At 37.2% G+C, this 20745-nt stretch overlaps 1 protein-coding gene across 4 annotated transcripts in view; it reads right to left on the bottom strand.

Moving 5' to 3' along the window:
* The window catches only part of LOC129745755 (chitin deacetylase 1), a 67261-nt gene that overhangs the window by 39506 nt on the left and 7010 nt on the right, over window positions 1-20745 (bottom strand). For 3 of the 4 annotated variants that reach the window (XM_055739078.1, XM_055739079.1, XM_055739080.1), the window contains exon 2: window positions 8513-8916. In XM_055739078.1, coding sequence (XP_055595053.1) covers window positions 8513-8597 — 85 coding nt within the window. In that variant the 5' untranslated portion in view covers window positions 8598-8916. The remainder of the gene's footprint in view (window positions 1-8512; window positions 8917-20745) is intronic. The other variant, XM_055739081.1, reaches the window with a different exon arrangement.

Genomic DNA, 20745 nt, shown 5'->3' with positions numbered 1-20745 from the left:
ACTCAGACATTGGATTGATTTTTTGTGAGTTCATAAACAATTACGCCTTTTCGAAAACTGGGCACTTGAAAGATGATTTGTAATTTTTGAACGGCGCAATAGATGGCACTGTTTTAAGTCAATTTATGACGTTTTTTTTTGTGGTGAAAGCAATACATAGCTAGCTTATACATTTATTCTTATCGAATAAAAAAAAAGCGTTTATTGTGCTTTTATTCGAACCCTATATGAGAATTTTGCGATTAACGATGTGGACTGATTTGCGGTTCTTTTGAAATTTGAATGCCGATACAACAAAAATGTTTTATTTCTCAGATGAATTTTGCTGTGTTAATTTATATCATTTTGAGAGCCCGTTTTTCAAAATTTTGAGTGGTAATCCTTTCAAAACAGGTTGTTTGTTTGTTTGTTTCGATTATAGTCGTTTTACCATCTTTATGGCATTCGCGACTTAAAAAAAAAAAAAAAGCTGAAACACCTAAACCTCAAGCCGATCAAAGTGTTCCCCATGAAACGTGCTGAAACAAAAAATCATCGAGACCTGCTGTATTTGGCCCATCTTGAGAAAGGTTCCATTAGAATGAGCGACCTCCGCAAAGTGCGAGCTCTCTTCAACATTATTGTTGAGTGGGAGTCTTACCACCCTAAGAAACGCGACGTCACGCAATGTATAAAATGCCTTTCCTTCGGTCACGGGACGCGGAGTTTTGGGAAGAATGACAGCTTGCTGTTAAATTCCTTAAAAAAAAAAAAAAAAAAAAAAAAAAAAAAAACACGGGACGCGGAACTGCCACATGAATCCTCGCTGCGGCAGATGTGCCGGTGCGCATGAAACATCGAGCTGCGAACAAATGATCGAAACATCAGAACCGAAGTGCGCCAACTGTGGGGCTAATCACGAAGGATTCAACCGGGCCTGTCCCAAAAGAGCTGAATTTATTGAAATCAGGAGAAAAGCGTCCACCAGGAATCAGAATAGTCACAATCGTCGTCAAAATTCTCCCCCGCCAAACACAGAGGAAAATTTCCCTCCTCTTCGGTACAACGTTCCGAATCTACCACCCCTCCAGCTGAACCAATCTAGAAAAAACCTACAATCAACCTTCTCCGCACAACATCGAATTACCAACGCTGCCGCAGAACCATCAGCGCCTCACGTTCCCCCGTCAACCTGGGGAAACTCAGGCTCCTTGACCTTTTCCTCTGCTGATGACACTCTTTTTTCTCCAGACCAGATGATGGAATTTGTCCAAGCAATGTACAAAGGACTCAGCCAATGCCGATCTAAGGAACAGCAAATCCAAGCCGCAACTAGAGAGTTGCTAAACTTTATGAGTCAATATGGGCCCTGAAGAAAGCATCAACATCCTCAATTGGAATGCTTGTTCAATCAAGAACAAAACCCTAGAGCTCGCCGATTTCCTTGAAAACCAAAAAATAGACATCGCTGCCATCACAGAAACTCACCTCAAACCTGATGTGAATCTCTACATCCCTGGTTTCCGCATTGCCAGGATGGATCGCAACCAATCGGGGGGCGGAGGTGTTGCCATCATTTTGCGGTGCAACATTAACTGTCGGCTGTTGCCCTGTTTTGGGCTTGGAATCATCGAAGCGATAGGAGTTGAAATCGACACTGCGGTCGGTCCAATCACCATCATCGCAGCTTATTGCCCCAAGCAATCAACCATTCACGACGGATCGGCTGCAGCATTTCGCCAAGACATCATGAAACTAACTCGACGACGTGGGCAATACATTATTGCTGGTGACCTCAACGCAAAGCACCAATCCTGGGGCAATACTCGGCGGAATAGTAACGGAACCATCGTCCAACAAGTTCTTGAGGAAGGTCATAACATAATCCTGAGTCCTGATTCTCCCACCCGATTGAGTCGCTCCGGAATCCACTCAACCATCGACATCTTCATCACCAACATGGGGAACATTTTCAATCCTATGACCATCCAAGACCTAAGCTCTGACCACTACCCAGTGGTGGCGAGAGTGGGCTCCCTCGTGAACCGACATCAAATCCTGCGACGGAATTATCATCGTACTGATTGGGTCCAATTTCAACTGTGCGTTGACTCCTACATAAACTACCACACCCAGCCGCAATCATCTGAAGACATCGACCAGTGCCTACAAGAAATCGACGAAGCGATATCTGCAGCCCGGAATCAACATGTGCCAGCCTCCAGATTGGTGAGTAACTCTTTAAATTTAGACAGGTCTACTAAATATCTTATCCGGCTCCGTAATATCTATCGTCGTCAATATCAACGTTCTGGTCTCCCTCATCTGAAGACTAGCATGAACCGTCTCAAAAAAATTATTCAAGTCAGAATCATGAATCAACGAAATCGAGATTTTGCAAACCACCTTCGCTCTCTCCCAGATTACAGCAAACCATTTTGGAAGATGACTAAGATTTTATAAAACAAACCTAGACCTATTCCTCCTCTTTCCTCTCCCAATCAAAACCCTACGATTTTACTAACCCCTGTCGAAAAAGCCAACGCTCTTGGCCAACATTTCGTAGCTTCCCACAATTTAGGCCGTGCCATAATCAGTCCGCACGAGTCTGCCGTTCAAATGGTAATGTCTAGCATCGCTGATACCCCCGTAGAAATCCCTGTAGAATCAAGAGTAACTGCTGATGAGGTGATAGCTTCAATCAAAGTAACAAAAAATATGAAAGCCCCTGGTTTTGATGGTGTTTTCAACCTAGAGTTGAAAAATTTGAGTACGACATTCTTTGCTCACCTAAGTATGGTCTTCAACAAATGCCTTGAGCTTGGTTATTTCCCATATCGTTGGAAGCTAGCAAAAATTATACCAATCCATAAGCCCGGCAAACACCCCACAAGCGCTAAAAGCTATCGACCCATCAGTTTACTGTCCTCCATCTCGAAGTTATTTGAAAAGCTGATTCTTAACCGTATACTTGAGTTCTCAAACCAGAATAACATATTTCTCCCAGAACAGTTCGGATTTAGAAGAGGTTATTCCACAGTCCATCAATTGCTTAGGGTTACTAACATCTTAAGGCGGAACAAGTCCGTTTCAAAAACATCTGCCATGGCCTTTCTGGATATCGAAAAGGCGTTCGATAATGTTTGGCATGATGGTCTTGTATATAAGCTGCATCGATCCAACTTCCCCATCTACATCGTGAAAATAATTAAAAACTAACTTGCGGATAGAAAGTTTCAGGTCTTCTTGAGCGGCTCTCAATCTGAAACATTCATCGTAGATGCTGGAGTTCCACAAGGAAGCCTCCTAGGGCCTATCCTCTTTAATATCTACACCTCAGACGTTCCTCCCCTTCCGGGTGATGGCATAATATCTATTACCGTATTTGTTTATGCCGAGTGTTGCACTAGTGTTGCACTGGTGCACCACTAGGTGCTGTCAAACTGTTTGTTTATTCGGACGGTGTTGCACTGGTTTTGACCTGTCGGAGTTCTGCTTACGGACGGTGGCCCACCGATAATTTTGCCAGTGTTGCGAGAGAGCGTGTGAGTGAGCGAGGTAGCAATACACTGGCGAGGATTTGTGTTTGTTTTTATCGGGTACGGTGGAACACTCCACGAGTGGAGAAAACAAATACAGTATATGTTTGCAGATGATACAGCCATCATCTATACGGGTCGAGTGATTCGAGCTCTGACACGAAAACTACAAAAAGGCCTAGATTTTCTATCCGAATACTATAACAGCTGGAAGATTTGTATCAACGCGGCCAAAACGCAAACTATCCTATTTGCACACTCAAAATCACCTCGGCTTGTTCCACCTGGTAATCTAAAATTTCATCTTGCGAACACTCCCATTGAATGGTCGAGTGAAGTAGTTTACCTTAGTCTAACCCTTGACAGCAAATTGCTATTCAGATCCCATATAGATAAAATATCTACAAAATGCACAATTATGAAACGATCTCTTTATCCCCTTATTAACAGAAAATCTTCCCTTACCCTTAAAAACAGACATGCGCTAATACCCACCATTCTAGGCTACAAATCATCCAGAATAACTTCCTTCGAATGATTCTAAACAGTCCCCCAAGAACTAGAAACTCTGAAATCCACCAACTAGCTAGTCTTCAGATGTTGGGAGAACGGAAATCAATAGTCCTGTCTAGATTTAGAGAGTCATGCGCCAGATCCAGTCATCAGATCATAAATGATCTGCTAGTTTAGTCTTAAGAATTCATAGTAGTAGTTAGGTAGGTTATCAAATTAATTAAATTGAAACTATAATACTCTTCGAGAGAGAAATTTTAAATTTGTTTTGACAACCAAAAATAAAACTAATACAAATGTTTAGTATTTCTCGATAAAATAAAGCTGACGTTCCTTTCTGGCTTACCACTTAACATGTAAAATTAGCAGATAAAACTGAAAATACTGGAAATAAAAAAAACATTAAACTGGTCGCGCAAGTTTAGTTAATTTTCAACCGCCAACAGGAGAGCATCCCGAGAGAGAGCAGCGAGAGAGAACCAGCCAGAGAGGAAAAGCAGCAAAGAGGAATAAGCTGCTCGCATCATCGTCGTCGTGCTCGGACGGAGCCGATTGCGTCGCGAGAGCGAAACGGTGATCGCTTATCCAGAGTGTTCGAGAAAGTTCCGGAGTGTAAATAAATAAAGTAAGAGAAAGTGAACAGAGAAAAATAAATCAATATGAAGTGCTAAGTGAAAGTGTTTCTTTCGTGCTGCTGCTCCAGTTCCTTGCTTCCGGTTCTCTGTTGCCACACCCCAAATCGGCTCTTACCAGAGCCTATCCGAAAGAGTTTAGCTACTGTGGCAACCACCGATTTGTTTGGAATTCCAGGCAGCCTGTCCACCGACCTGCCTCCACTGGTTTGGCAACCACAGGGGTTGTCAAGTCAAGACCCAATCCCACAAGGGGAGAGGGCAGCCAGTGGTTGTTTTTCATGCCACCCACCGTGATACAGTCCACCCTCTCCAATACTGATAAACTTACAAACATTTTTTTTAATGTCAGCATCCGGCGGAAGAAAACTTGTTCTTTGGAGCAAGTGTGCGGCTTTTTATATGAGCAGTCAACGGTCCGAACATTGTGCCAGGCAGAGGCATCCCATAATCCATTTGCCGAAAGATCGATTGGTAGTCGGATGGCTAGGACTGACCGCTTCCGATTTAGCCTGCTGCACAACCAGAACATCCCCCAACCACCGCTTTTCATTATGTCTTGCCCAGGCTAGCGTAAATCAACCTAAAAGAGGGAACTAATTACAGTTGAATCAAATCTACCATTACAGTTGAATTTGTATTTGTAGTTTAAGGCGTAAGGTCAATAAACAGTTTGTCGTTGAATCTATCATATTTATAGTTGAATGATTAAAATCAATCATACAATAGAAGTTAAATCGATCATATTTACAGTTGAATCAATTATACCAATACAGTTGAATCTATTATGTTTGTAGTTGATTGCCTAAGGTCAATCAGCAGTTTGTAGTTGAATCTATTATATTTATAGTTAATTGCAAAAATATCAACTACACTTTGATGATTGGTATATCTAGCTGAAATAATTGAAACAACAGTCACATCCACTGTTCCAATAAAACAATTTTGTAACTTGGCTTGAACGCTAGTTTCAAAAGCGCATTTAGTACTCCATTAAAACAGATTCAAAGCCCTAATAAAAACAGGAAAGTATGTGTTTTATAGAAGTTTTAGCATTACTTTTGCAACTTCTTTACAACACTCTTAAGATAGCGTTTTATTCAAGTTTCAGCAAAATTTTCTAGACTCTTTTAAAATACACGATTAATTGTTACAATAAAACCGTTTTAAAAATTGGATGCCATGGTAAAGTTTTCATACAACCATAATAAAACTAAAAAAAAAACAATTAGCTTAATCTGTGTTACTTGGGATGTCCCACAGAGAACAGACGTACAAGCTCAAACAAAAAAATTAAAAAAAAAGTGTGATAAATTTCAAATGCTGACATCTAAAAATACGTTGAAACTTGACTTGGAACAGTGCCATCTATTGCGCCGTTCAAAAATCATAAATCTAATTTTCAAGTGCTCAATTTTCGAAAAGGCGTAATTGTATATGAACTAAGACGGGTTCAATTTATTGCTAGATAAATGCAATAACAGTTACTTTTGACTGGACAGAATTTCACTTCCTTTATTTTGTACGATTTATACTTATACAATACACTTTTTTCGGTGAGTGAAACATTTTTTTTAAATTTACGTAACGTTCCGGGTTATTTTCATCCATCTTCAGATGTCTCCCAGAGTAACCCGAAAAGATACGTAAATTTAAAAATAAAATAAAAATTTACACTAATCGATAAAATAAATAAGTAAAGTAATTCATTCGTTTATTTTTGCACTGCTGTTCCGCATAACTAACAGTTTGCCGCATAACTAACAGTTTAACAATAAATGTTTGCACTTCTTGAATCGGCTATATTCAGTCAATTAGGAACATTATTATGGATCAGTCTTATCCATAAGAACTGATTCTAGACATCTCAAAGCGGGTTACTTTCAAGTATCTAGCTTGAAGGAACTATCGATTAACTTTTAAGATTTCATTTCATTATGCAACCGAGCGAAAGTGTTACGAAAAATTAACAGCAATTACCTTGAAACATGACAAACAGTTCATCCGACCTGTTCAAAACTGACCAAAATTTTGTTTTTTTTCTGGTTTTGACAGTTCTCTTTGGTATGTTTGGAGACATCTGGAAGCCCAGTCAAAAATCCAAAATTGGCTCAAAACGATCGTTGGAAATTTTACACAAGTTTCGTGGGCTAGCTTGTACGTCTGTTCTCTGTGGATGTCCATGCTTTGAAAACATTTACCCACAAAATGTGTATCAGAGCAATTGAGTGGATGTGAGTACCTCCTTGATCAAGCTAAGCTAAGCTAAAATGTGTGTCAGGGCAATTGTTTTTGATTAATTTGTAAAAATGTTTTATTGTTGATCACTATATATCCAGTTGTTTTGAAGATTTTGCTGGCAACGATATCTCATTTTCGAATCAAATGATTTTGAATTCAATAGCTGTCATTTTAAGTTGCTTTCTGCCTTCAACCATTAAAGCCCTTTCGCAAACTCTTTGCTTCAACAGGGATCACGTTTAGGAAAAAGAGCTAGTTTATCAAAGAAGAGACTCGGATCTTATTGATTTGCCTTCAATATTTTACTCGATCCATTTTTATGAGACGTTTATGAAATGCCTCATAGAATTAGGAGTTTCCTTAGGAAATGTCTAGGAGCATAGGAGGTGTAGGAAACTCATGATCGCACCATTTACCAAAATGGATCCTGATCTCTACCTTCCACCAACTAACACAACCCCTTCCTTGGATACTTGAATATGGATTCGCAGACGTATAGACGGTTTCCATAGTTTGTGATACTAGCTTATGTCTGGCTCTGACAATTTCAAATTTTTTTTTGGAGTGCAAGAGCGAGAGGTTGCTAGTTAAACTTAAATAGTATCTTACTAACAATCCTTCCTTTTTCCCCATTGACTACTAGGACGTGGCCGGCGCCGTTATTAATCATATAAATCATATAAAAAAGAGAGAGCATCAGTTTTGTGCAATGAGAATGGCTGCTAATCCCAAGCACCATTCTTTTGGACTTTGTGCAAAATTGATGGCCTCGATTAATCACGGAGTAGCAACCATTGGCGACGTGGAACTTAATCTGCTTAGCCACGCCAGCGATCATGGAATTCGAAATGTATAGTTTGAAAATAATGTAAAAAATACGAAGTTCCTCTAGAATCGATTTAAAAAAACCTGTAATTGAAGCATTTCAAGTTCAATGATTTAAGGTGGATATGAGTAGTCAACCAAGCTAAGCTAAGCTAAATGATTTTGAAATCAATAGCCTCAGATAAAAAAAAACTACTGAGTAACTGCTAATAACGTTCTATAATTCGAAGCATAGAAATTTGAAATTACATGCTTTAATAATATTCAAACGACGGCGAGTTAATAAATTTTCTAAAAAAGATAGGACGAAAATAAGAAAAAATATCCCCATTCTCCTCCATAGATGCGTTTTCTTAATAATCTCATAATATGGTAAAGGTTGGTTTTGCCTAATACTGTTATACTCATAACCTAATTTCTTAATGTATCCTTGTTTGGATAGCCAGAGGATCGATCTGAAGACATTTGCATAGCTGACAGCCAGTCAAACATATAACGTTTCCTGATTAAGTTGCATAATAATTTTCCAAAGGGTAGGTTCAGGTACCCACTAGTCGTGCAGCATTGTCAAGTTAAACGGCAAAAGAAGTAAAATCCAGTCAGCGTTGAACCGAACTGGTCTATCTAAAAAATAAAACCCAAGTCGTTGTCCAGCCCGGGTTCAGCAGGAAAAAAAGGGTTCACTGATCAGCAACTGATCGGTTTTCTTAATACATACAAGTTTTTTTTTAGTAATCAGAGTTGTAAAGGTAACAAGAAATACTCAGTCTGTGTTATGCGTACCAGTTCCAGTGAAAGTAAACAGTGCCACCGCAAAAAGTATAAATAGATCCATTCCGGCTGCTGCCGTCGTCGATCGCCGTTGCATTTCGGTTTGGTTTGGCTGTTGATCGTTCGTTGATTTGCCGCCCCCACAACGCCACGATCTCTCTCTGCGATCCGCTCCAATCCGGGGTCACTAGCAGTTTTTCATTCAGTGTTCCACCCCCGCCGACAGAGACATGTAAGATGCCGTTTGAATTTTTCTTCTTCGGATAATAATTTTTCACCGCAGACACTTTCAGTAGATTTGGTTTTCTTAACTTCCAATATTTCACTTCTAGGTTTTTCTTTTACACTTTTCCACCTGCCCCTTGCTCAATCTCACGTTTTTATTTCTCTCGGTTTGACTAAACGCCTTTCACCCACTCACAGAAAGTGAAAAATGAAACAATTTTTGATATCGCTCTCGGTGGTTTCGGAAAATTAAATGGAGAAAAATAAAAACCAACAGCGGAGGTGACTCGTTGAATGGTCTCTTCATCGAAACAGCACCCAGCCCATTGAAAGGGGGGGAAACTTTTATTTTCGCTTATCGCTTTTCCATTTCCAAAACGTTTCACATTCACCACTTTTTTCGGTTCGGAAGCCCGCTTTGGGCAGTTCAATCCAATTCCGACGACGGATAAGAGACCCGTGATTAGCGCAGGCTTTCCATTCTTCGGGGCACACCTCACTATCTATCGAGCTCCTCCCCCTCACCGAGAGAAGGTCACCAACCTCACTTTGCTAAACTAACTGAAGACGTAAGATTTTCCGGTTAGGGTTAGCTGTTATCGTAGCACGCAAAGCTTTCATCTAACAAACAACCTCTTTGAGACCCCGCGTAGGTATACGCCTCAAGCGCGCACGATAAGACTGTCAATAGTGCGGCGCGCAAACTTGATCTTGTCACTTGTGTGTTTGCGAACCTGGCTGGAACTGAACGATTAGCTAGTTGTTGGCGCGCCAAAGCAACACGTCAATTTTAGTTAGCCGCGTGTCGCTTGCTAGTTTGACACTTCGATCGACGTGCGCGCATGGCGGCCTAGTCCAGCTAGTTCACGACGCCAACGATTGAGACCACGACGGCGCGTCAACGATGAAAATTGTTATGCAGTGCACTCGGTTTTGGTCACGCGACCGAACGAACGTTTTCCGGTTTAGAAATGGACCGTGTCTTGCCTAAGTTATTGGTCCTGATGGCAGATCTAATTCTGCATTGTAGCTCATGAAGGATCGAGATCCAGAATCGGAATTCAGAAACACATTTGCGAATTAAATTCACGATTATCATCAAAGACTTTTATTTATTTTTTTTTGTTTTTGTAATGACAAATTCACCAAAACTTTTATTCGTCCATAACCCTTAAATCTATTGATTCGTAGCAAAGTAGTTAGTTCTACTTTCAGTCGTACACAAACCGGCAAATTTGCTGTTTACCATATCTAATGTGCAATCGGTTCCAAGATCTAAGAGACGCAGTCCAGGACGCATGGCTATCCGTCGCTACATCATCTGAACATTGCTTTACTTAGCCATAGTTTGCATATTTAGCCAGCAGTAATGTTAATCATAAACCGGTGCGATTGCACAATCATAGCACTCGCAACGTCCGGAGAATTTTTTGTCTTCTGAAATTTTCGAGTGAGATCAAAGCTGAGATGAATATTCGAATGATTTACATCTTATTTTGTTTCCGCAACTTGAAGATGTTCCAAAAAAAAAATTTCAGCAATTAAAAGCATAAAAAATTACAGAAACGATACAAATGACATAAATTACAAAGTAATAACTAAATATGATAAATATAACAAAAATGATTTAAGTGGTATCGCAAATCACAAATTGATTGAATAAAATATTGAAATATAATTTTTCATAATGAAAAACAGAATCGTTCACTTTTTTTTTGTTTTTATTAGTTCAAAATGTAATTTAAATTTTGGACAAAAATTTTAAGCCTCATTTCACAGTGATTGATTGAATGAAAGTCGTCAGATTTAATTAGCTAGTGTATTACATTTAAAACTAGCAAAAATAGGTGAAGGGATTTTTTTATTCCGATTTAAGAAAAAAAACTAGGGGAGATAAGGGCATAATGGCCACCTTAAGATGAACGCTCATTTGACCATAGAAAACAGCTATTATACGCAGTAAACGAAAACTACCGAGTTCGGTAATTTTTTTTACCGAAATCCTAACATGTGTAAATCGTTAAACTGTTCGGTAATTTTTTCGGTAAAAAAATAAACGAACATCGGTAAATGATGATTCGATTTACCGATGTTCGTTTATTTTTTACCGAAAAAATTACCGAACAGTTTAACGATTTACACATGTTAGGATTTCGGTAAAAAAATTACCGAACTCGGTAATTTTCGTTTACTGTGTATGTCAATAATACCATTGTTTCGTGTTCAGACACTAAAAAAGTTTACTTCCTAATTGGCTTAAACTCAAAAAAGTAGATAAAAACGTTTAAAAATGCCTTTTATTTTTTTTTGCCGAAATCAGTCACTGTAAGGGAATAATGAGAACCCCCCCTGGGGCAGTATAAGCACCATTAATCGGGGCACAATGAGCGTTTTTTGCCGTAAAATCTAGTAGCGAATTCAACTCGATGAAGTCAACTGTATTATATAGAGCTACAGCTTGACTATTTTCATCTGAAGATTTGGCCTATTGGTAGGGTGTCGGAGAAATAATCAGTGGACCCGAGTTCTATTCCTGGTCGAGGTGAGTCGAAGATCCGTCAAACAAAGCAATAACAAAATAATATATGTCTGTTTGTAGAATACAAACAATTCACACACACTGACAAATTATGTTTCTGGTGCTTTGTATGGCGGGTGATGCTACTTACTAGCCGTATGATGCAACAATCAGAATCGAACTCGAGTCTTCTGATTATCTCTCCAACACCTTACCAATAGGCTTAGGGCTGTCCCAACGGTAGGTGCAAAACACGGTTTTCGACCACGCTAAAACATTTCGGCTGGCACCGGTGTCGTAAATTGCTGTTTTAGCACAGTTATCGATTTCAAAATTCCCAACAGTTATACGCCTTTGTTCCAAATTCAAGCAAATTTGGAACAGGATTTCAAAATATACGACAGACCGATTTAGACGTTTGGAGCTCACGGTGAGAAAATTTTAGCCAATGAAGATTATTTTCACACATGTTTGGGTAGCATTGGGTGTAATAATTGTTTCTTTTTGAGAAGTTATTTGAATGTTTTTTCTCGCCAAAATCGGTCAATACGTAACACAAATTGAGAAAACATGTTAACAAAAACCATGTATCATGTATAAATAATTTATGTCAAACTATTCTTGACTTCATATTTCAATAAATAGCTTTTAGCCTCAACGAATTAGTGAGCCCAGTCAGCGTTTCTCGAGTTCAAACGTTATATGAACTTTCATTTTCAATAACAGAAACATTCTAATGAAATTAATGCAAAACAACAATAAACTTTAAAAAAAATTAAAAAATTTGAATATCCGTGTAATGACCGGTTTTTGTCAAAAGTTGTTAACAATATTTATAATCCATAATATTTCACCATTTTAATATAAAAACCATGAAATATGATATATTGTTCGATAACATTGACTAAACTGACATGATTCTTAGAAAAAATTCCTTTCAATTTCTGGCTAAAAAGCCGTCTGCTACATTACAAACTACTGATAATTATGAAAATTCTACTTAAGAATACATAAAAGGAGCATGTTTGTCAATCTGTTTAGTTTGCCCAAACAAAAGCACAAATATGTTTAATGAATTTTTACCTATAAAAAAGAACTGGTAAACTAAATTAATATTTGGAATCAACACCCCAAAATGAGTCAATTTTTAAAAGAAAAAGGTTTTTTTTTTGTTTCAATTAAGCTTTTTTTCTCGCTGCGTATAGGCATTTTGGCTTTTTAAGCTTCGTTCAATCATAGATAAAAATCGGTTTCAACTGGTTTCTGCCAACTGGTAGTTGTTCAATGAGCCAAAGTTTTGGTCGAAACTAGTCAGGTCGTTGTCAATGAAGCAAGCTGAAACTAGTCAAAATAGTCAAAATAGACAAAGCTCGACATGGGGGTTCGTTACGGCCTGGAAGAAATCGGTCGAAGTCAATTGGAAAAAGAAAGGTATTCAATCGTCAATCCATTTCTACTTGTTCCAAACAAACTTTATTAAAAAGACTTTAAGTTAATGAAACCCTGATACAATTAAGACGGTGTGAAACTCAAAACTTAGCAATTTTTCAATTAAAATGAGTTTTTTCTTTTCAATTATTGAGTGTCTGCAATAAAAGTGTACCTGTTTTAAATTTGCTATCACACCGGTGGGGAGCGCGTGTTTAAGCCGATTCCAAAATTTAAAATTTTGCTAAAACTGGTATACCTAAAACCAATATTTAGACCTGAACCGTTGCAGGTGCTCTTAATCGTCAGATGTAGAATAGTCAAGCTGTGGGAGTTGCGCGAGAGAGCTCTGCCAGATCGGTTCACTTTTCTCAACCCTGCCGCGCGTTTCGGGAACCTACGAAGAAGCGAGAAATGTGTTTGGTTTTTTTTTTTAAAGCGGTATCTGTGGATTTTGAAAACAAGGGAAACATTTTGTGATGGAGGGTGTGATTTGATATTTTTAAACGAAATCGTAATCATTTATTTGCTGCTGATAGAAACCAGAATAAGGGAAGGTTTTCGTGATTAGTAGCTGGATTGAGCGGCCCGGTCTCAACTTTTAACTTGGTTGAACATTGTTCGAAAATGGATCCGAATTTAATGTGGAAAAGTGCATGAATCTACAAGCGAAGACGTGGAATTATGATGAAAGTGAGGAAAAAGGTTGCACAAAAATGGCGTCTGTGATTTGCCGATTTATTTTTGTCGCGTGTGCGCCAAACCAAGTATGCGGATGTAGGTGTGTGTGCAGGCGAAGAATGGCAAAAAAGAGATAGTGATAATCTGTGAACGTGATCCAAAAAAGGGTTCATTATGTTTCGAGCTCGAAAATTCTCGCGCAAATTAATGCTGGCACATGTGTACATGCCCGTCCCAGTCTAAAAGAAAGGGCTTGAAAAATATGTTGGAGATGGAGCAAATTGATTAAACTTTTGGATGAGAAGAAGTGAATTGAAAATTCTAGTTTGAGCTCAATGTTTCAAACGGAAATGATGAAGTGAAAAAAGTGTTGCAAGCTCGAGACGAACATCGGCGTTTTGACTGAAACGCGCTCAAACTAAATTTGATGTGCCTGGCAAATGAAGCAGCGAATTGGGTGAGGACTTTCCAAATATGTATTACTATCTCTCTATTTCTCTGTTCTTTACATCACATATACATACTACAGCTTTTCTTTATACACGTAACACACTGAACCTCGAAAATACCCAAACTTGAGAACTTTCCCCGCCAACCCGAATGAAATTCCCTCCCTACAAGTTTGGCTTATGGTGACTTAGCCCAAAGTTAAGCTCTTAAAGGAGAACTCATCCCCCAAAATCTGATACCGCAATAAAATGAAAATCAAAATAAAAAAAGATTACTGCAGGTACAGGAATCAGACCCATACCTGCAATGGCACTAGGATTACCATCACAGGATGCTAACCACTCGACCACCGAAGATTTGTTGAGAGAGGCAGCTACATCATCGTATATGCGAGACTTTCTGCGAACGAAGCGGGAATAAAAGTTATCCCCAAAAAGAAACAGTTCGCCGCTTTGAACTTACCCCCCAAACCTAAATCTGCCACGATGGAGGTAATAGAATCAGATTCGCTTACAACAAAAAACCCCCCAAAAAAACAGTTCTCCGCTTGAAGGACAAGTTTGGCGTATTGGCAAGCTGTGATTTTTTCACAAACCTGAGTTGTGAATTTCGAACTCAGGTTTGGGGGGTGGCAGTTCTCAAGTTTGGGTATTTTTGATTTTCAGTGCAGCTAAAAAAATTTCAATGATGCAAAATACCGGGAGATGGAATAACAAGATATTTTTGTTCATACCATTCACCCGAATTTGATTTTCGAAAATTAGTTTAATCCTTGGTCAATAAATGTAGTTTTTAGATCATTTCATTTGGTATTGAAAATTCATTTCATTTTGAAAACTTATTTTTTTATAAAATTTTAGATAAAAATTATTTGCAGAATTTCTGAGGGAATTTAAACAAGATGATGTTTGTTGATTTTGAATATCTGTTACAAATTGCTTCAAACTTTTCTTGTTTCAGTTTCCTTATATTATTTTCATTAAAATTTGTCTGATTTCACGGATATATGCATAGTATTCTAGATGCCATCAAATACCTTAGTATGAAATTCATTGTTTTCACTGAACGTTGTGCGTTTATTTAAATTAAATGAATTTGATAAACGAATTTATTATTTCAACATAATTATATAGCAAAAAATTTATTTTCATGATTTTTCTCATATAATGTAGCTTGTCCCTGTGGAGAGGAAGGTCTGCAAGAAAATCTTTTGCTGTTTATTCTAACCGTATGTTTCATTTTTTTTTAAGTATTATAGATAAAAGCTAAACTCAACGTTTATTTATTTTTTTTTTTTTTTGAATCAGCCGTTTTTTGTTGAATAAATATTTTTATCATCCGGTATATCCAAAACTGCCATTTAGTCCATCATCACATTCGATTCATTCTGGCTTAATAAGCATTGTCGATACAAAAAAGTTTATAACAAATTAATTTCTTAATTTAGCTGTATTACCCATAGTAATATAAATTAATATTACAAGATTCTATCGGATTCAAGTCGCTTCATGTTTTTTTTTAATAATGGCAACTAATTTATCTGAGGTTTGTAGAAATATATTACACCATATAAAGCGTTTCCTTATAATGTCGTAGTTACTATATCAAATTTCAGTTTATTCTTATAAAGTCAGTGTATAAATTATTACTTCACATGAAAAGTAAAAAGTACATCAGTGCGATTCGTTTTACTTAAAAATGATTTGGATATAACATTTAAGCTTTAATCCACTTTTAATTAAAATGAATCCAAAAACCTGGCAAAACATTTTTTACTTGTTTAAATGAAACCAGTCGGAATTCTTACTATAAAAATATTTTTGATGCAAGTATTTTAGAGTATTTTTTTTTCAGTTCCCGTTATTCTTAGTTTAGGTTCAAATAAGAGAGTTAGAAAAGTGCCAACAAATGAATTGAGTTATTTAAATGGTTTGATTTTTACAGCTTCTTAGACGCCAATCATAAATATAATAATCACATGTATTATTCTACATATCTAGCGTAACATTTCATAAGGGTGAAACTAACAGTTAGAACGCGTTTGAAATCTCGGAACATCTTATCAAATCCTATTTAAAAAATCGACTACTTTTTGTTCATTAAAATCAAAAATATGTATTATATTCACTTATTGTTCGTTGCTTACAAAGAACTTTTACTATTTTCACTAAATTTCAGAAATTTTCGAGTTTCACCTTTTTTTTGTTTTTGTTTGAAGTTTCGCTCTTTAATCAATACTAATAAGGCCGTTTTGTCACACATGGTCAACTCAGCTACGCCTATTGGCCCTACATGAATAGAAAAATTACACAATTTTTTTTTTATATAGGCGTAACTTCACGTTCCAACGAAAATGCATCAACAAGAAGGTTCGCTCAATTAAATTTTATCAATTTTTTGAAATTTGTATGTGATTTTAGGATGAAACCGCGTTTTTAAGGTAAAGTGCAACCGCGAACATCCGGAATGACCGTTAACTCGATTATTTTAAATTTGGCAGTATCACCCTTTTGAAATGTTACGCTGGATATATTTTCATTCATCTTTTAAACTTATTTGCCAATACTGAAAATTATTTTTATAACAGAAGCATCAAAGGATGATTGATGTCACACACGTTGAACTAAATGTTTGGTTAATATCTATCTATCTTATAGGTTACCGGTCTGCATCTATGATAAATTTTAATAGCATTTATCTTGGTTTTGTTTAATTTAATTAATTATCATGTTTACTTACAGCATCATGAAATTCGCAATAACGACTGATTTTTCGTAAATTCTATAGGTTGATGTTCTTCATTCCGGAAATGGTATTATAGTTTTTTTTAATTTTGTTTTTTAATCATCTAGCTCATTGCAATTTTTTTATCCAAGGTGGAAACATAAAAAACATATGAACGTAGATGCAATATAGTTTTTTTTATATATATATTTAATTATATTGTATCATACTATATCGCATTTTATTGTATGGTATTAGATCATATTGCCTTATATTTTATTATACTATATAATTTTATATTACATACTATATAACCGATTTATTATATTGTTGTATAACATATTTTTTATTATTATATTTTATTTATATCATATTATATTCAAACATCAAGGGCAGGGGCATCTGGGTATCCTCGTTTTACAAGAAGAGCGGGTTACCGTGTATGCTAGTACCGTTTTGAATACTGGACGTTCCTCAATTTATGTCAATGGAATTTGGCATGGTTGAGAAAAAGATAGTGTTTGATTACTTTTTGTAAAATAAGGACGCACTCTTTTTTCGGAAGCCTTGGCGGCGGGATTATAATTTGCATGCTATCTTGATTAGACAACAACGTGGTTATAGCTTCTCGAGACTTTTCCCCTTTTTCACCCTGGATACCGTTAGTGACGCTGCTTACGATTCCATTCCCTTAGAAGTCTCATTGAGGAGTTATAATTGTGTTGCGTGGTAACCAAGATGGACGTGTGGGTTATTTTTTTTGCCACAACCACGGCGCTGCCGTAAACCCAAGGTGGATACAATACATACATACATACATACAAAGAATTTATTGCAGTGGCTTAAAATGCTTCAAATATTTTTTCGAGATATATGTGCCCAGATTATGCACATACTCGAGGTGTTGCATTGCACAAAGTATGAATTGAGTAACAAAATTTTCAAGTAAAGCAGGTGCCATTTTTTTATAAGGCCAGAACAAATTTGAAATCCTCCTTTTGTCACTTGGAGTTGAAACATCACGATAATAAATAATGGGGATAATAAAAATCAATTCAAATTTTCAATAAGTTGGAAAAAAAAATTGGACGAAAACTTGGAGTAAGCCATGACTTTTGGACATCGCACGCGTTTTTGTTTTCGTCCTTAATTTTTTTTAATCAGTTACAAAAAAACTAGAAATTTTAAAATTGAACAGTGGAAAATGATAGATTAAGTGGCTGGTGGTTGTTCCCGGAGTGGTTCGCACTTTGTTCCGGCATGCTGAATCCTGATTGAGAGAGTTCGGAAGGAATTTTAAAGTCAGTTGCTCCGGACTAGAGGAAAAGTTTTCTAGTCGAAAACTTCCGAGACTTATTTGGTGAGATCAAACCTTTTCCATTATATAAACGTTATTTTCCTAATACAAATTGTCATTAGATTAGTGTAGCTATTTTCAAATTATGCTGTAGGTATTTAAGTAATCCATATGAAGCGTTTGGTAGGGAACTCCACGCTTTATTCCTCCCCTTGCTCCAGAATCTTTTGCGGTAATTACCACATGGTTGGCCTGGCCGTAGTTATCTCTGCAATGCATGTTTTATGTAACAGAGATAACGTTGAAAAGAAAAATGAAGGATGCAACTCTTTCCATTTTCCAGGATGCTTACACGTTTGGGCTATGTTGGTAAAAGAAGAAGAAGAAGAAGAAGAAGATGTAGAATAGTCAAGCTGTGGCTCTATAATTCAGTTGATTTCATCGAATTGAATTCGCTGCTAGATTCTACGGCAGAAAATGTTCATCGTGCTCCGATCAATAGCGCTTTATACGCCCCGAGTCACAAATTAAGGTAAAAACGCGTTTTTAAATTGATTAACATGATGAAAAAACATAAATTTGATTATGGTGAAAATTGAGGAACAATGTGTTCATCATGTTGCAGTGCGTACATTATAGATCTAGATGATTTAACGATCATAAGAGCTATTTATCCGGTGCTAAAAAATAATAATATTTTCGTCACTTCAGAACCTATGTGGTTTTTTTTAAAATATTTCTTTAAATATGATAAGGAGATTTCTTTTTTGCTGAAAAATTAATACTATACGAAGTACGAAACTAATCCTTATATAAATTTTGTTCTCAAAAATAAGTATTTTAGCAGAAAAAAAGTGCTTACTATGCCCCGGGTGCTCTTTATGCCCTTATCTCCCCTACACCCATAGAAGAGGTTGCAGCATAAATACAAAGCCTATTGAGTAATTCTCTGTGCCGCATAAAGACTCGAGCTTCCAAGCAAAATGATACATGACCACTACATTCAAGAAAACAAAAAAAAAACATTTTAAAGAATTTTCTGCCTATTGGAAAATAGGCCCAAAAAATGAGAATCGAGCTCACTCAAACATCTCATCTCGACTTGCCAGTTCGATATTTTACCAAGTGCTCCATCTGAGTCAGTTAGCATACCAAAGTTTATTGTCATAGTCAGGGCCGTAGGAAGCACTACCTCATGAGGGGGGTTTCATTTTATACTCTAACGGTTGACATATTTAAATGAATATATTTGTTACCCTTTTTTCATGTGAGAAACATTTTAAATTGATGTTAAAAGATCTTCAAGTAACATCTAATGAAATTTTTCAAACTAAGTGAAATAACTTACAAAGTATACTTGTTCAATTTTTTTGAGCTTAAAGCACAGTTGTTTTGCTCCATTTGGTACATTTTTCTAGAACATTTGATCTTTGTAAAACATTCTAGTTTCGAGGAATAGCAAAGGAATCAAGTATCCCCAGGGATCAAGTATCCTCATTCTCCCCTAATGTTAAACAACAAACTAATAAAATATATTTCTTGCTGAATTTTCCTGAATCTTTCAGTACTATTTAATCAATAACCGGACCGGTAAGTAAGCTCGCTTGCTTGACGGTCGTGTATCTCTTGCGCTTCTTTCCCGGATTAAATTTGCCGTGTATTCGATTAATTCTCGACAACGAACCACTGAACATTACTGTTCCATCGTCGAAGTTTAAAATTCACGTTAAGTTCGATCGATCGCAATCATAAGTCGACGTTATTTTTGATTGAAAATTGTACAATTTGCTCTTGAAAATTGATAGTTTCAACCAGCCGTATGAAATGATCATCGAATCCCAGCGAAAAATCATTGGGATTGTGCGCTGAAATTCACCAGATGTGCAGAAAAATTCATCAGATGTGCGGCAGAATTCATCAAGTGTGCACAAAATTCACCAAGTGTGCGGCAAAATTCATCAAGTGTGCACAAAATTCACCAAGTGTGCGGTAAAATTCATCAAGTGTGCAGAAAATTCACCAGATGTGCGATTCCATCTTTTTGACATGGGATTCGATGATCATTTCATACGGCTGGTTTCAACGCCATAACAGAGGATCTCATCGCACTAAGACAAGCAGCGCTTTGTGTTATTCACTGCTATCACCATGTCCCGCAACCGCATCAAACGACAACTCAACAACGGTTCCAGTGAAGAAACTGTCTCACCGGGGACTAACCAAAATCACCAATCCAAGCATCAAAAAATTGCCAGCCAAGTTGCAAACACTCAACACCGTGAGGAAGAAACGACTGATCCCGTGAGCCAACCTATCATCTCACTAGCTGACTTGCACAGGATGATAAAGAACGACATACAAGCCGCTTGTAGCCAAACAAATGCCCGCATCGATGAAGTAGCTCACACTATCAACCAAGCCGTTGCTAATCTCCGGACTGAAGTGGACGAAGTTAAAGTTTCCCAGCAGTATCTTTCAAACGAATTTGAGGAAATGAAATCAACGCTATCGAATCAGCAAACCGATATTGGTCATCTAACCAAGGAATTTCTGCAGGTGAAACATGATCATTTGGAATGCCGCCAATTAAATGAGGATGTCATGTGCGAGCTTAACGAACTGAAGCAAGCAAGTATGATGAACCATTTATTAATTTCCAACGTTGTCCGAATCGCTGCTGATGAGAACCTTATTGTTCTCTTTCGAACGATAATGAACGGGTTGAAGATTGAATACCGAGACGATGAAATACAAACCATTACTCGTTGAAATCAGCCGTATGAAATGATCATCGAATCCCAGCGAAAAATCATTGGGATTGTGCGCTGAAATTCACCAGATGTGCAGAAAAATTCATCAGATGTGCGGCAGAATTCATCAAGTGTGCACAAAATTCACCAAGTGTGCGGTAAAATTCATCAA

This window comes from Uranotaenia lowii, chromosome 2 (genome assembly GCF_029784155.1).
Source record: "Uranotaenia lowii strain MFRU-FL chromosome 2, ASM2978415v1, whole genome shotgun sequence".
Classification (NCBI taxonomy): Eukaryota; Metazoa; Arthropoda; class Insecta; order Diptera; family Culicidae; genus Uranotaenia; species Uranotaenia lowii.
This window is presented reverse-complemented; position numbering and strand designations above follow the sequence as displayed.